This window comes from Ostreococcus tauri, assembly GCF_000214015.3.
Source record: "Ostreococcus tauri WGS project CAID00000000 data, contig chromosome 14, whole genome shotgun sequence".
NCBI classification, from domain to species: Eukaryota; Viridiplantae; Chlorophyta; class Mamiellophyceae; order Mamiellales; family Bathycoccaceae; genus Ostreococcus; species Ostreococcus tauri.
In genome coordinates this window covers 366,457-379,733 of record NC_014439.2, presented here as the reverse complement: position 1 = coordinate 379,733, position 13,277 = coordinate 366,457, and the positions used below count along the sequence as shown (strand labels likewise).

Genomic DNA, 13,277 nt, shown 5'->3' with positions numbered 1-13,277 from the left:
GCCGCGATGCTCCGACGGTTCGCGCGCGCGCTGGGCGGAAAGACCCCGTCGTCGTCCAAGCGCTCGAGGGCGAGCGCGCTCGAGCGGGACGACGACGGAACGACGCCGCGGTCGGTGTCGAAAGCGTCGCTCGTGGAACTCGGCGCGCTCGAGCGATGCGCGGTCGTTCGACGACCGAGCGCGAGGAACGCGTCGCCGTACGTCGCGGACGTGGAGCGCGGGGAGACGAAAACGATCGCGATCGCGCACGCGCCGAATCTGGACTCTGGAGGGAAGTTTCGCGCGGGGGCGGAGGTTTTGTGCTCGAGACAGCCCGGCGTGGACGCGAACACGCTCGGGACGCGCGGTAAACCGAAGTGCGAGCTCGTGACGAGACTGTTGAGATGCGAAGAGCGAGAGAACGCGGCGTTGGGAGGGGTGTGGGTGAGCGCGCATCCGAGCTTGGTGGAGAAGATCGCGAAGGGGTTGATCGAGGGCGGGGCGTTGGACGCGCGCCTGCACGGGTCGCCGGTGGAGCGAGACGGCGTCTCGGCGCAGACGACGATGAAGCGGCGGAAGACGGAGAGCGCGTCGAATAACTATCGTCCAGACTTCGTGTTGAATCACAAGGATGGATCTAGGACTATTTTAGAGGTGAAGCAAGTCGTAGATACGGATTACTCGCGAGAGTTTGTGGAGGAACGCGCGCGATTACAGGCACCGCATCCTGTGTACTCGCCGAGCGGCTCTGCGCCGTACGCGCGAGCAGGTATATTTCCGTGGGGCAAACGAGGTCAAAAAGGACCGGACGGAGAAAATGTGGTTAGTGCGCGGGCGATCGAGCATCTGCGCGAGCTAACCGAGTTGGCGAAGGATCCAAATGTGCACCCAGTGATTCTCTTCATCTGCAGCCGAGCAGACGTGGAGGGATTTCGCCCCAACGGTGCAGCGTGTCCGTCGTTCGCGAAATATTTAGAGCTCGCTCAACACGCGGGGGTTCGAATTCTAGTACAAAAAGTGTGTTGGGGTGAGGGCGAAGACCTCGGGAAGGCGTTCGACGCAGGGCCGCTGCCAATATGGCCTGCGCTTGGGGAGGGTGATGAGTTCAAGTGTAGTGAGAACAGGTAATGTACATTTCATCAATCGTATCAAATCATATCGAGGGTAAAAACGGATTATCAGTAGTCGTCCAATTGTTGGAAAGTTACGTGCTGCTTCCCCTGGGAGACGTTCTGTCGCGCCTTGGTCATCTCGTATTGGCGTATGTGCTCGTCGTAGTTATACAGCGGAAAATTCGTCGACGCACGCCTTCCGCGCACCTGAACCAAAGCTTGGTCGTACGCGACGGCGGCTTTCTCTGCGGAGTCGTATAGACCGAGGTACATGTGATTGCTTCGTGGAACGCCGAGTCGAGCCTCGAATTTTGAGTTGGCGTGTCGAGTCACACCTCGATAGCCGCTTGAGCCCCGAGCAAAACCTTCGCTGTGCCGTCTCACCTCCATGATGAGCTCATCGAGCGTCAAAGAATCGATCAGTTGAAGCAAATTCGCATACCGCCCCTCAGGAAAGTTCATTTTCAGCGGTCTAGACCCGGTTCTACTTCTCGATCCGATACGTGCGAGCTTCAAAACGATGATGTCAAAAGCCTCAGCAGCAAACTCTTCCTCGAGATACCCGCCAAGGTACACTTGTCGACGAGACTCTCGCAACCACACGTGCGCTTCATATCGTCCAGACTTGGCGTGTCGACAGACACCGTTGTATTTCGAACTACGAGGTTTTCCGGTCGATGATCGGTACATCGGCACGGGTACGGGCGGCGGAAGAGGGGGCTGCAGCTGCAATTGGTTCTGCGGAAGTTGCAAACGGTTCAGTTGCGCCTTCGGTTTTCGCGTCCCGCTCCTCCGCTTGGACACTCGTCCTGTGGACGTCGAAGCCAACGTTCGTCCGCTCAGAGGCTTGTACTTCAGATCTTCGAAATGTGGAAAGTGCTCTCCCACGACGTCTCCTCCGTGCTGCGCGAAGACCTCCTCCCAATGCGTCGTCTGGTTCGCAAGCGTCGCCGCTTCCCTGGTGCTCTCGTCGAACAGGCAAAGAAAATCATCTGACGGCACGACCGCCTCCTCGCTCTGTCCTCGAGCGGGCTCCGCGATCACCGGTGTCACTGGTTCTTCCTTCGTCTTCTCGTTCGCGCTCTTCTCGCGTCCGCGAAGCTTCATGCTCGCTATCTCCAACCTCGCTGTCTTCTGCAGCCTTCTCCGATACTCGTGACTTTCACGACGCTCCCACGGTCGTCGCGTTCGCCCGTTCGTTCCCTCCGACCTCGCGAATCGCGTGTGAAAAAATTACACTTTACGATTCTTCCCTTCGCCCGTCCCGTTCGTCGTCGCGTCGCGCTCTATCTTCCGTTGAAAACGCGGTACACACGCCCTCGTCCGGTGACACCGCGGCGGCGGGCGCGCGCGCGCGGGTGTGTGTGTACCCCACCGTGTACCCCACACACCCACGAGTGATGACCCCACACCCCACATCACCAAAACACCCGATATTATCACACGCCCACCCGATTGAAAAAATCACCCGCCCGCGTCGCCCTCGTAGCCGCGAGCTAGGGCTCGGGGATCGATCGATCACGCCTCGCGGTCGAGTCGCCTCGCGCGCGGCGGCTGCGGGTGGGGCGACCGCGGATCGGTCGTCCGCAGAGCGCGTGCGCGGGGGCACGGACGCGCGTGCGGGTGGGAACACGTCGAGCGACGCACCACCGTCATGGATCCGTCAATGCTCGAGGGGTTCAACGACGAGGACAAGGCAAAGATGACGTCGATGATCGACGCCATGCAGACGCGAGACTCGCTGCGAATGTATAACAACTTGGTCGAGCGGTGCTTCTCGACGTGCGTGCAGTCGTTTCGTAGGAAAACGCTCGAGCAAGACGAGGAGAAGTGCGTGTCAAAGTGTTGCGAGAAGTTTTTAAAGCACAGCGCTCGGGCGAGCGTGCGGTTCGCCGAGCTTAACGCGGCGTCCATGCAGGAGGCCATGGCGCAGGCGGGCGAGCCGGCGGGGAAGTAGTGGCGTCTTAGACGACGTGTTTGATTCATTTTTAAACGAGAATGTAGCTTTGCACCAATACTAATGTTTCTATGTGATCGAGCTCGCGTCGATCATTGGACGACCGATTTGAGGACGTCAAAGTAGGTCGGGAAGGTTTTCTTTGTGCACGTTGGATCGTTGATGATGACGTCGACGTCGCCGCACGCGGCGAGCGCGAAAGCCATGGCCATGCGATGATCGTCGTAGGTATCGATGTCAACATTAGCCCTCATCTTCGCCGGGGGGTTGAGCTTGTGCGGGGGGGTGATGACGCAGTAATCCGAGCCCTCGAAGACATCGCATCCGAGCTTGCGGAGCTCGGTGCAAATGGCAATCATACGCTCCGTCTCCTTCACACGCCAGCTCGCAACGTCCCGAATGGTCGTAACGCCGTCGGCAAACAGCGCCGCGACGGCAAGTGTCATAGCGGCGTCGGGCATGGCGTTCATGTTGACATCGATCGCCTTGAGCGGGCCCTGAGGACCGGTACACTTGACCGAATTCGGACCCCACTCGAGCGTCGCGCCCATTTGTTCCATTGTGTACGCGAAGTTAGTGTCGCCCTGGATGCTTTCCGAGCCGCAACCGATGACGGTAACGGTACCACCAGTGATCGTGGCACCGGCGAGGAAGTAGGAAGCTGACGACGCGTCGCCCTCGACGAAGGCAGAGCCCGGAGAGACGTACTTTTGTCCGCCTTGAATCTTGAAGCTTTGGAGGTCCGCAGACTTCTCAACCTTCACGCCGAAGCGTTCCATGAGCGTGATGGTCATCTCAACGTACGGCTTAGAGATAAGCTCATCGACGATGACAATTTCGATCGATCCTTGGCACAGCGGCGCCGCCATGAGGAGTGCGGTGAGGTACTGGGAGCTCACGGACCCACTGAGCTCCACGCGACCACCTGGCAAACCATCCGCCTCAATCTTCACCGGTGGGCACCCCGTGCCCATCGTGCACTCCGCTTTGACACCAAGCTGAACTAAGCCGTCGACGAGATCAGCGATCGGTCTCTCGCGCATTCTAGCGACGCCGTCGAGGATGAAAGTCCCTTTGCCCGCAGCCGCTACGGCGGCGGTGAGCGGTCTCATCGCTGTCCCGGCGTTACCGAGGAACAGCTCCGCGCCCTCGACCGGGAACTTACCCCCGCACCCGGTGATTTCCAAGATGTTGTTCGCTCTGTCCTCGGTGAAGGACAAACCGAGCACCTTGAGCGCGTCCACCATGTATCGAATGTCGTCGCTGTCCAACAAGTTTTCCACCTTGGTCGTTCCCTCCGCGAGCGCGGCGAGGAGTAAGATGCGGTTCGACAACGACTTCGAGCCCGGCAAGCGAACGGTACCCTCGATCTTTTTCATCGGCTTCAGCGTCAGCTGCTCCACGGCGGCACCGGCGGATGCGCGAGTGTGCGCTCGTGAGGTGCGGCGGCTAGGGCGGCGAGACGCGACAGAGTGCGCCAGCGCGAGTGACGCGCGAGCGGTGGCGGCGCTGGACATGGTGCGGTTGACGGACGTGCGTGAGCTCGAGACGATGCGCGCGTTCGTGACGTGCGACGCGCGAACGACTGAGCGCGACGACGGGGGAGGAGGTATCGAAAACAATCCCGAGCGCGCTGAATGAAACCCGATCTCGAGGGACTGCCGCTTTGAGCGTCTTGTAGCGCTATGAAATGATTCCGTGGATTATTAAAAGGAGACAAAGCTGCGAGCGCTCACGAGCGAGTGCTTCAAGTGAATGAATTCGCGCTCGAGCGCGGCGATCTTCTCGAGCTTGACCTGGAGTTTCGTCTTTTCGTCCGCAGTGCGACCGAGTATTCCGAAACCGCCCACACTGGAGTCGTTCGCGCGCTTTCGCTCGGTGTCAAAGTGACGAGACGCGGACTCGAACCAGTGAAGCGCGTCGAAAGCTTGATGCTGGTTCAGGACGCTCAGTAAGTACACGATTCCCAGAGAGAACCCGTCGTCGGTGAATGATGACATCTGAGATTCCTTTCCTCGTCGAAAAAGCGTATCTTGCGAAGCCACGATTGCTTCGGCGGCGCTCCACGTGAGTGCAGGAAGTATCAAGTGAAAACTGTCAAGGTGTTCTCTCGCTTTATTGCGTAGCTCCGTAGAGAACACGGAAACAAGAACCTCGAAGTAGTCGGTGCCATCAGTACCACCCGTACTGAGCGCCTCCAACTCGCTCTGGAGATTTTTCAACGCCTTCTTCGTTTGCTCTGACAAACCGTCTGCTTCAAAGCTCTGATTGCGAGCCAGCTTTGCCTCAGAGCTCGGCACAAACTTGGCCGCATTCGTGCTGTAATGCATCGCACCGAGTCTCACCATGCGCACGAAACCAAGCGCATTGCCGATTTCGGTCACCAATGTGCGGAACTGGTCGATGAATGACAAACCGTCGGGTGATAATCCGAGCTTGCGAACATCGCTGACAAATCGAATCGCTCGCTCCACAGGATACTCAAACTTGTCGTCGACCGTCGAAGCGCGGTATCCCGACTGCTTCGTGATCAGCTTGATCGTATCACTCTTGGCTTTCGTTTCCGCGTTCACCATTCGAGCCTCCTTCAACAGCGCGCTTCTGATGTGGTCGTCGAAGAGGAACTGGCTGAACAGCTGAAACCGCTGCGCGAGGTACTGGTAGGCAAAGTTGATGGTCGTATGCGTGATACCCGTTCCATGCGTTCTGATCGAGTTCGCTACATGTCTGGTACTGATGGTGTTCAAGTGCTTTCGATCCGGCGCCGCGCTTACCTTCTCCACGAAGCACTGCGTGTTGAGGTTGTAGTTGTATCGTGACACAAAGATGTGGACGTTCCGCATCAACTCCAACACGTCCAAACCTTGTTCGAGCGTCTTGCTCGGAAGCTCAATCTCTGAGCAACGTAAACCGTACTTGGATATGGCGATGTTACGCATCTCTATGTAAGACTGCGAGCGAAATAGCCGTCAGTGACTCTGTTCTGTAACTCACTCACCGACTCATCGCGCTCCGCGAAAATAATTAATTAATCACTCACCTTCCAATTGTGAAGAGCAATAGCGGTGTGATTGTGAAACATTCGGTTCAAATAAATTTCCACTCGATTTTTGATGTCGATCTGTCGATAGTGAAGACAAAAGCGGTCAGTTCAGAAATTCCTCACTCAAATAAATAAATTAATTATACGCACTTGTCGGTTCAACATGCGCACAGGAGGCAAATTTGTGAACGACGACAGGTCCCGAACGCCTTGTGTCATCGGATTCACATCAGCGACGCCAACTATGTGCGCAGCGTGAAGGTGGAGCCTCAGATCGTTCTCAATGTCGCGACAGAGAGGTTGAATTATTTCACGATCCAGGCACCTCTCCAAAAAATTGCCGAACGTCATCATGTCCTCGTTACTCGCCCCCGCGCGCATCAGCAACACCTCGCAGCATCGGAACGCGTTCATAAGTAATATCACACGTCCAGCTTCGTTCGCGTCGTTGTAAATCTGAGACAGACAAACTGGAAATAATTCCCTGGAAAAAAATAAAAAAGAGGTATCACATTCATCTTGAATGTTTCTCCGGTACACGCAGAGCCTTTCAGCGAGTTCGACGCATTCTGCCGAGAGGACAACGTCTTCTTGACTCAAGAGGTTCGCTCCACGGATCGCATCCAAGCAAATGCGAAGAATTTGCATCCTTTTCAACGTCACGGGCCCAGATAGAACATGAACTAAATAAATGAAATAATTAATTAATTTTTGTGTCGCCATCTTCGCGATGGAAAGGCTTACCTGCTATGTCGACGTTCGCAAGAACGTCAAGCTTATTGCTGTCTCCTTTTCCCGAAGAAATATGCGCTTTAAGGCGCTCCCAACCACTCGCTGTCGTCGACGTCGAAATCGCATTTTCTAATATTTCCCGCACGGGAACCTACACGTGTAAAAGTTAGTTTGATGAGTCAGAAACGCGCTTGTGCTCAACCGGGACGCACCATGATACGATATATTCTATCAGCTAAAAAATTGAGCACATGCTGAATCTCCACGCTCAAATTGACTTTTCGAGTGAGCGCCTCATGCGTCGCCTGCAGGAGTTCCACGCCTCGGCTGATGAGCCGCACCCGACGCTTGGTGATGGGGGAATCCAGTGACACATGCAAGTGTACCACCTCTTGCAGGTAGTGTCGTAAACCGCTCGCGAGTTTAATTCCCTGTTGAAATAACTCGACTCGAGAGTTCATCGTGATCGATAGACTGCTCTCCACTGTGGGCACAGCCGTGAAGCGGGAGAGCCAGGCGACTGACTCGGTCACCATGTCGTGGAGCTTCGCAGGGAACGTCTCATCAATATTCGCGAGCGTTTCTCGCCGAAGTGACGTAGCTGAGGCTAACATATCGTTACCGACGCACTCTCGAGCGGCGGGAGATAGATGCATATCCAACACTGTCTCAGGACAGATGGCAACTGTCGTCGTCACCGGAACGAGCACGCACGCTTTGACCACCTCCCACGCTCGCGAGCAGAGCTTTATATCCGGTATGTCGAGAATCAGTCTTGAGTGTAATATTGTCAGACACAAAGTCGACAGCAACGTGCGTTTATCGTTCAAAAGCTCTTTTTTGGTGTTCAAGCGAGCGATGGCGCCTTCATTGAGCTCGAGCGCTGCCCCGGCGAGCTCCTTGATGAAACGATCCGTTTGTTCAGTCGACGTCAACTGATCAAGCACCGAGGCGAAGAATGAACACGTGAACAATTGCTTCTCGACGATGACGATCGCCGAATCCAAGCTCGCGACGTCGACTTCGCTCATTCCAAACTGCTCGGGCTTGGCCCGAAGCACCAACACCGCTCGCTTAAAGCTCGTCAGCGTTGCCCCTAATGACCTGTTGTTCCTGACTGTTTCGTCTATGCCGAGACCTATCGCTAGCGCGTGACCTAAGGTGTCGAATGACCACGCGAGACGAACAGATTGATACGGAGTGTACGCCGTGTACGTTGAGCTCACCACTGCAAGTTGGGAGAACAAGTTACACGTGACCGCTCTCAACTGTTCCATAAAGAGCAGGGTGTCTTGCAGCGGTTGCAGCTTCTCGGCGAACGATCGTCGTAATTCACTCTCAGAGAGCGACTCTTCGTCATCCGGTCTCTCTCCCAGCGTGGCAAGCATGGGATAAATCGTCTCGTGCGCTATTCTGTTCAACCGTTGCGTCTCTTCGCCCAAGTGCGCCAATATCATCGTCGATTTACTCAGCAGCGCGTTCTCGCATCGCACGAGATCTTCGATTCGAACTTCCTCTCGCGAGTCTCCGCTTAGACCGACCACTTCTTCGCCCTCGAGTCCCCTCCCGGTGGCGCGATTCAAAACGCCCGCCTCCTTCACCCGCTCCGCCGTCTCTCTCGTCTTCTCCCCGAACGCGTCAACGTGCTCTAACAACCCGTTCAACGTTTCCTGCACGATCGCCTTGGCGTTCTCGACGTACTCCTCCGGCACTGGTTCCCTCGTCGACGCCACTAACCCGTCATCCTCCCCCGAGCGTTTCGCCGGTCGTTGGTTGACACTGAAATCATCCAAGTCCTCCTCCATCGTCCGAGCGACGCTCGCTTCGACCTCGACGCCCGTCTCGAGGTCTCTCTCGATTGCCCCCGACTCGCTCGAGGTCTCACGTCGACGTCCGCGTCGCTCTCGGACGCGCGTCACGGGTGGGACGAGCGATGGGTGGGCGTGCGGCGTGACACCCGCGTGTGTCCCCGACCCGTCCCGAGGTCGCGTGCGCACCGCACACGCGGTCGCGCTCGAAGCCGACGGACGGCGCGACGCGCGTCGTCGTCGTCGTCGTCGTCGGCGTCTCGTCGTCGTCGTCGTCGCGCACCGCGTCGTCGTCGTCGTCGACCATGTCGAGCGTCAAACGCTCGAGGTCTCGCGCGCTCGTCAGGGCTCGAAAGCGTTCGCGTCAGGCGTCGGTGAGAGACGACGCGACGACGCAGGGCGAACGCGCGGGAGCGTGGACGTCAACCGCGTCTCATCGGACGCCCGACGCACCGTCGACGTCGACCGCGATCGCGCTCCCAAGGACGTCGGCGCCGTGGTTCAGTCGAACGCTGGACGCGAGACGCGAGACGGCGTTTGAGCGGTACTACAAGCACCAAGGGATTGTGAGCGAGAACGAGTGGGAGACGTTCTTGAAGTCGCTACGAACGCCGTTACCGGTGACATTTAGGATGAATCGCATGAAGTCGCGACGAGAGGACGTGAGAGAGGCGCTGAGCGCGGCGAAGGAATTTTTGGAGAACGCGCGCGAGCTGCGAGACGACCGAGGACGAGTCATCTCGCCGCCGACACGATTACCTTGGTGCGACGGATGGCAGCTCGGTACGGATAAGATCACGCTCAAATTCACGCGAGATAACCCGACGTTGAGGGCCATCCAACGCTGGCTGGTGAAGTATAACAATACTGGGGTGCTCACGCGGCAGGCGGTGGACTCCATGGTGCCAGCAGCAATTTTGCAAGTGCAGAGCCACCACCGCGTGTTAGATATGTGCGCGTCTCCGGGATCGAAGACCACACAAGCGCTGGAGGCGCTCAATATGGATGCCGTGGACGGCATAGTGAGCGGTTGCGTCGTCGCGAACGATATAAATCCTGTTCGATGTTACTACCTCGTGAGAAGATGCGCCGCATTGGGTAACGCAACGGCAAATCTGATGGTAACAACACACCAGGCGCAGTGGTATCCAAACGTGAACGTTCCACTCGAGACCGAGGCGCCTGTAGAGAGTGGTGGACGATATCCCGAGGGTTCGTACGATCGAATTATTTGCGATGTCCCTTGCTCGGGTGACGGGACGCTCAGAAAAAATCCACAAATTTGGAGTGAGTGGCGCCCAGAGTTTGCCATGGGTCTGCACAAACTCCAGCTCCGCATCGCTCAGCGAGGTGCGGCCCTGCTGAAAGTTGGTGGATACATGGTATATAGCACTTGTTCGTTCAATCCCGTGGAGAACGAGGCTGTTGTCGCGGAGTTAATTAAGCGTTGTGGCGGCGCGCTCGAAATCGTAGACGCCTCGGATCGAGTCCCTGAGTTACTCCGTCGACCGGGCGTGTCGAAGTGGACCGTCATGACGATGGCAGAAGAAAACGTTGTAGAGTATCCGACGTACGAGGACAGTCAGTCGGAGTCCGTACCGATCGGATTGAAGAGAAAGTTCGCAAAGTCCATGTGGCCACCCGTCATCCAAGGGGGCGGCTCTCGCATGGGTGCACTCGGCAAGCGCATAAAATCGACCTCATCAATTCCGCTTGAGAGATGTATGAGACTCGTGCCTCATCTGCAAGATATGGGTGGATTTTTTGCAGTCCTCCTGAAAAAGATTGCGCCAATCCCGGGCCCCAAAGCGACGGGGTCGCCCACGGAAAAAGTTGACAAGACGTACAATCGCCAACCGCCAAACCACGTGTACGCAAAAGTGTCGAGTGAACTGATCGATAGACTGGCGAACGAGTTCGGACTGGACGCTGGTTTCAAGAAAACAATTGCACCGAATTTGTTCGCCCGCTCTAGCAAAGATCGTTCCATCGTGTATATCGCAGACGGTGTCAAGAAGCACTGCATAGAGTCGCGTGGAGCAGAGCGAATGAAGTGCGTCTGGTCCGGCGTCAAAATTTGGGAGAGGTCCGAACGTGATGATTTTTATATGCTCACTCAAGACGGTATGCATATGATCAAGTCGCACATATCTCGGCGAAAGATAGAGTTGCCGCGATCGGAGCTCAAGGTGGTACTGGAGACACTGGGGCGTGAAGTTCGTCTTGAGCAGTTATCCCGCGAATCGCGCAAAGTAATCAGCGCATTTTCTCCAGGATCGCTCGTCGTATCGCTCAAAGGAGGTAACGAAGGTTTGGCATTACCAATTGTGGTTAATTATACTGCCAACGGCGCTCTGAAGCTTATCTGGCGATTCAGGAAGGGGCTCGAGCAAGCGCCAAAGGCAAAAATTCGAGCACTGCTGAGTGGGCTCGAGTGAATGTGTGTGAAGAATGTTTCTCATAAGCACTAGACTAGATTATAGCTTGTTTCATAGATCACTTGTTCTCATCAGAGAGTTTTTCAATCGCCTTCGTCGCGGCCACGTGAAATCCCTCGGCCTGTGACTGTGCGTTTGAGGCTGCCGCGCGCATTTTCAGCGCAAACGTGCTCATCTTTGCAACCGCACCAGCGGCGGCGTTCTTACACGAGAAAGACACTCCTTTGCCACCCTCCATCAACTTAAACGTCTGACCCTTGAACAGGGCGGCGTTCAGCATCAAGCGATAGTTACCCTTGGCTCGCATGATGATTCTAGAGCCGTTTTCACCCTCGTTCAAGCGCACGTCTCCTCTGCCGCGGTCCAGCCAGCGCGATCCCTCGTCATCCGTAACGAATTCAAACAGCGCCCCCTCGGTGCGGAACGCGCACGTCTCATCCTCCTCACCATTTTTGGTTTCGATGATCCCGAGCTCCACCACGGGTTTGATTGAATCGTTTGCAACCTCTCGCTCGGGATCGTCTTCACCCTCTTCATCGTCCTCCGCCTCTGTCTTCTTCCCCGCCCCGAACAGGGCCACGGGTGCGCTCGCGGTCGCGATCGCTTTCGACGCAAATCCACCTCCGGTGTTCGCCGCGGCGAACCCACCGAATCCACCGCCGCCAACTCCACCGAATACTCCTCCGCTCTTCAAGCCGCCGAAGCCGCTCCCGGCGAGCGCGCTCCCGAACCCGCTCGCCGTCGGTTTCTCCTCGCTCGTCGACTTGGTCGTCGTCTCGTTCTCTCGAGCGGTATCTTCAACCTTTGCATCTTTCGTCTCCTTCGTCTCCTCTTTCGTCTCCACCGTCTTCGTCGTCGTCTCCTCGGTCGCACCGTCCGCTCGAGCGATCTTTCGTCTCTTCGCCTCTCGCGCGTCGTCGTCGTCGTCGTCGTGACGCTCGCGGTCCGTCTCTCTGTCGTCCACCGCACGCGTCGTCTCGCTCGTCATCGGTCAGCGCCCGCCGCTCGTCTCGCACCGCTCGCCGTGCTTTGGGGCGTTCGCCGAGCGCGCGGATGACGATCAGGTCCACGACGTCGATGTTGGCTGTGAAAGATGTCGCTGTGCGCGCGCATTGCGCCGCGTGTCACGTCGTTCGGTCGCGATCGCGATCGAACATGCCCGCATCGCGCGAAGACGAGATCGCTCGCGCGCTCCGAGACGCGATCGAGGCGCTGGAACCGATCACGCGCGGTCAAAAAGTCGCATTCGAGCGAAGACTGCGAGGCGGCATCGCGCAGTGCGCGTCGTACGAGGACGAGATGGCGATCGCGTCGGCGATGTCGGTGATCCCGATCGAAAGGTTGAAACTAGAGGGACACACGGCGTCGATGACGATCGCGGGAGACGAGGGCGCGGACGTGGAGAGCGTGGAGAGCGCGGAGAGCAGGATGGAACGGTTGAGCGCGAGAGACGCCGAGTTGCTCGCCCTCTTGCGGTGGTTCAAGGAGGAGTTCTTCTCGTGGGTGGATAAGCCGCCGTGCGAACACTGCGGTGGGAGCGAGATGACGTCGATAGGAGTGGAGGTGAACGCGCTCACGGCGGAGGAACGCGAGGGGGAGGCGGGACGAGTCGAGCTTTATCGATGCGGCGCGTGCGTGAAGACGACGCGTTTTCCGAGGTATAATTCGGCGATTAAATTACTCGAAACTCGACGCGGACGATGCGGGGAGTGGGCGAACGCGTTCACGCTGTGCGCTCGAGCAATGGGTTTTCGAGCGCGTTGGTGTCTCGATTGGACGGATCATGTGTGGACAGAGGTGTATAGCGAGAGTCAGAGGCGTTGGCTTCACTGCGACCCGTGCGAGAACGTGTGTGACAAACCGCTGCTGTACGAGTGTGGTTGGGGTAAGAAACTTTCATATGTCATTGCGTTCTCAATCGAGGGAGTTTTCGACGTCACGCGGCGATACACTCAGAACATGCGAGAGCGATATCGTCTTCGAGGCGAAGTCTACGAGCCTTGGCTCAGGAAGCGCCTGGCCGAGCTCACTAGCGAGCTCCGGTCGGCAATGCTGCCCAGCGAGATCAAAGAACTCGAAGTGCAAGATGTAGTCGAGCGTGCCGAGCTCGGTAGACCTGCGGTGGACGTGGGTGAATCGTTACCTGGTCGCCAAACTGGTAGTTTAGCATGGCGTCGAGCGCGAGGTGAGCTTGGGCCGTCGTCGTGA

At 57.1% G+C, this 13,277-nt stretch overlaps 8 protein-coding genes across 8 annotated transcripts; 4 read left to right on the top strand and 4 right to left on the bottom strand.

Annotated features, from left to right (window-relative positions):
* Positions 1–6: 6 nt before the first annotated feature.
* Positions 7–1,107, top strand: OT_ostta14g02100 (Sugar fermentation stimulation protein; the record flags this gene model as incomplete). The annotated part of the gene is made up of 1 exon (XM_003082989.1): positions 7–1,107. One exon carries the CDS (start codon positions 7–9, stop codon positions 1,105–1,107), a length of 1,101 nt encoding a protein of 366 aa, XP_003083037.1.
* Positions 1,108–1,157: 50 nt separating this feature from the next.
* OT_ostta14g02090 (DNA-binding domain) lies at positions 1,158–2,198 on the bottom strand (the record flags this gene model as incomplete). Its single annotated transcript, XM_003082988.1, has 1 exon — positions 1,158–2,198. The coding sequence occupies one exon, from the start codon at positions 2,196–2,198 to the stop codon at positions 1,158–1,160; it is 1,041 nt and encodes a 346-aa protein (XP_003083036.1).
* Positions 2,199–2,745: 547 nt separating this feature from the next.
* Positions 2,746–3,048, top strand: OT_ostta14g02080 (Tim10/DDP family zinc finger; the record flags this gene model as incomplete). Its single annotated transcript, XM_022982588.1, has 1 exon — positions 2,746–3,048. The coding sequence occupies one exon, from the start codon at positions 2,746–2,748 to the stop codon at positions 3,046–3,048; it is 303 nt and encodes a 100-aa protein (XP_022841359.1).
* Positions 3,049–3,140: 92 nt separating this feature from the next.
* On the bottom strand, positions 3,141–4,565 carry OT_ostta14g02070 (RNA 3'-terminal phosphate cyclase/enolpyruvate transferase, alpha/beta; the record flags this gene model as incomplete). The annotated part of the gene is made up of 1 exon (XM_003082986.2): positions 3,141–4,565. The coding sequence occupies one exon, from the start codon at positions 4,563–4,565 to the stop codon at positions 3,141–3,143; it is 1,425 nt and encodes a 474-aa protein (XP_003083034.2).
* Positions 4,566–4,754: 189 nt separating this feature from the next.
* Positions 4,755–8,628, bottom strand: OT_ostta14g02050 (WASH complex subunit 7, N-terminal; the record flags this gene model as incomplete). Its single annotated transcript, XM_022982587.1, has 5 exons — positions 4,755–5,999; positions 6,089–6,169; positions 6,242–6,774; positions 6,836–6,974; positions 7,036–8,628. 5 exons carry the CDS (start codon positions 8,626–8,628, stop codon positions 4,755–4,757), a joined length of 3,591 nt encoding a protein of 1,196 aa, XP_022841358.1.
* A 308-nt stretch (positions 8,629–8,936) lies between these two features.
* On the top strand, positions 8,937–11,069 carry OT_ostta14g02040 (RNA (C5-cytosine) methyltransferase; the record flags this gene model as incomplete). The annotated part of the gene is made up of 1 exon (XM_022982586.1): positions 8,937–11,069. The coding sequence occupies one exon, from the start codon at positions 8,937–8,939 to the stop codon at positions 11,067–11,069; it is 2,133 nt and encodes a 710-aa protein (XP_022841357.1).
* A 58-nt stretch (positions 11,070–11,127) lies between these two features.
* OT_ostta14g02030 (Pleckstrin homology-like domain) lies at positions 11,128–12,057 on the bottom strand (the record flags this gene model as incomplete). The annotated part of the gene is made up of 1 exon (XM_022982585.1): positions 11,128–12,057. One exon carries the CDS (start codon positions 12,055–12,057, stop codon positions 11,128–11,130), a length of 930 nt encoding a protein of 309 aa, XP_022841356.1.
* Positions 12,058–12,146: 89 nt separating this feature from the next.
* On the top strand, positions 12,147–13,277 carry OT_ostta14g02020 (Rad4/PNGase transglutaminase-like fold; the record flags this gene model as incomplete). The annotated part of the gene is made up of 1 exon (XM_003082979.2): positions 12,147–13,277. One exon carries the CDS (start codon positions 12,147–12,149, stop codon positions 13,275–13,277), a length of 1,131 nt encoding a protein of 376 aa, XP_003083027.2.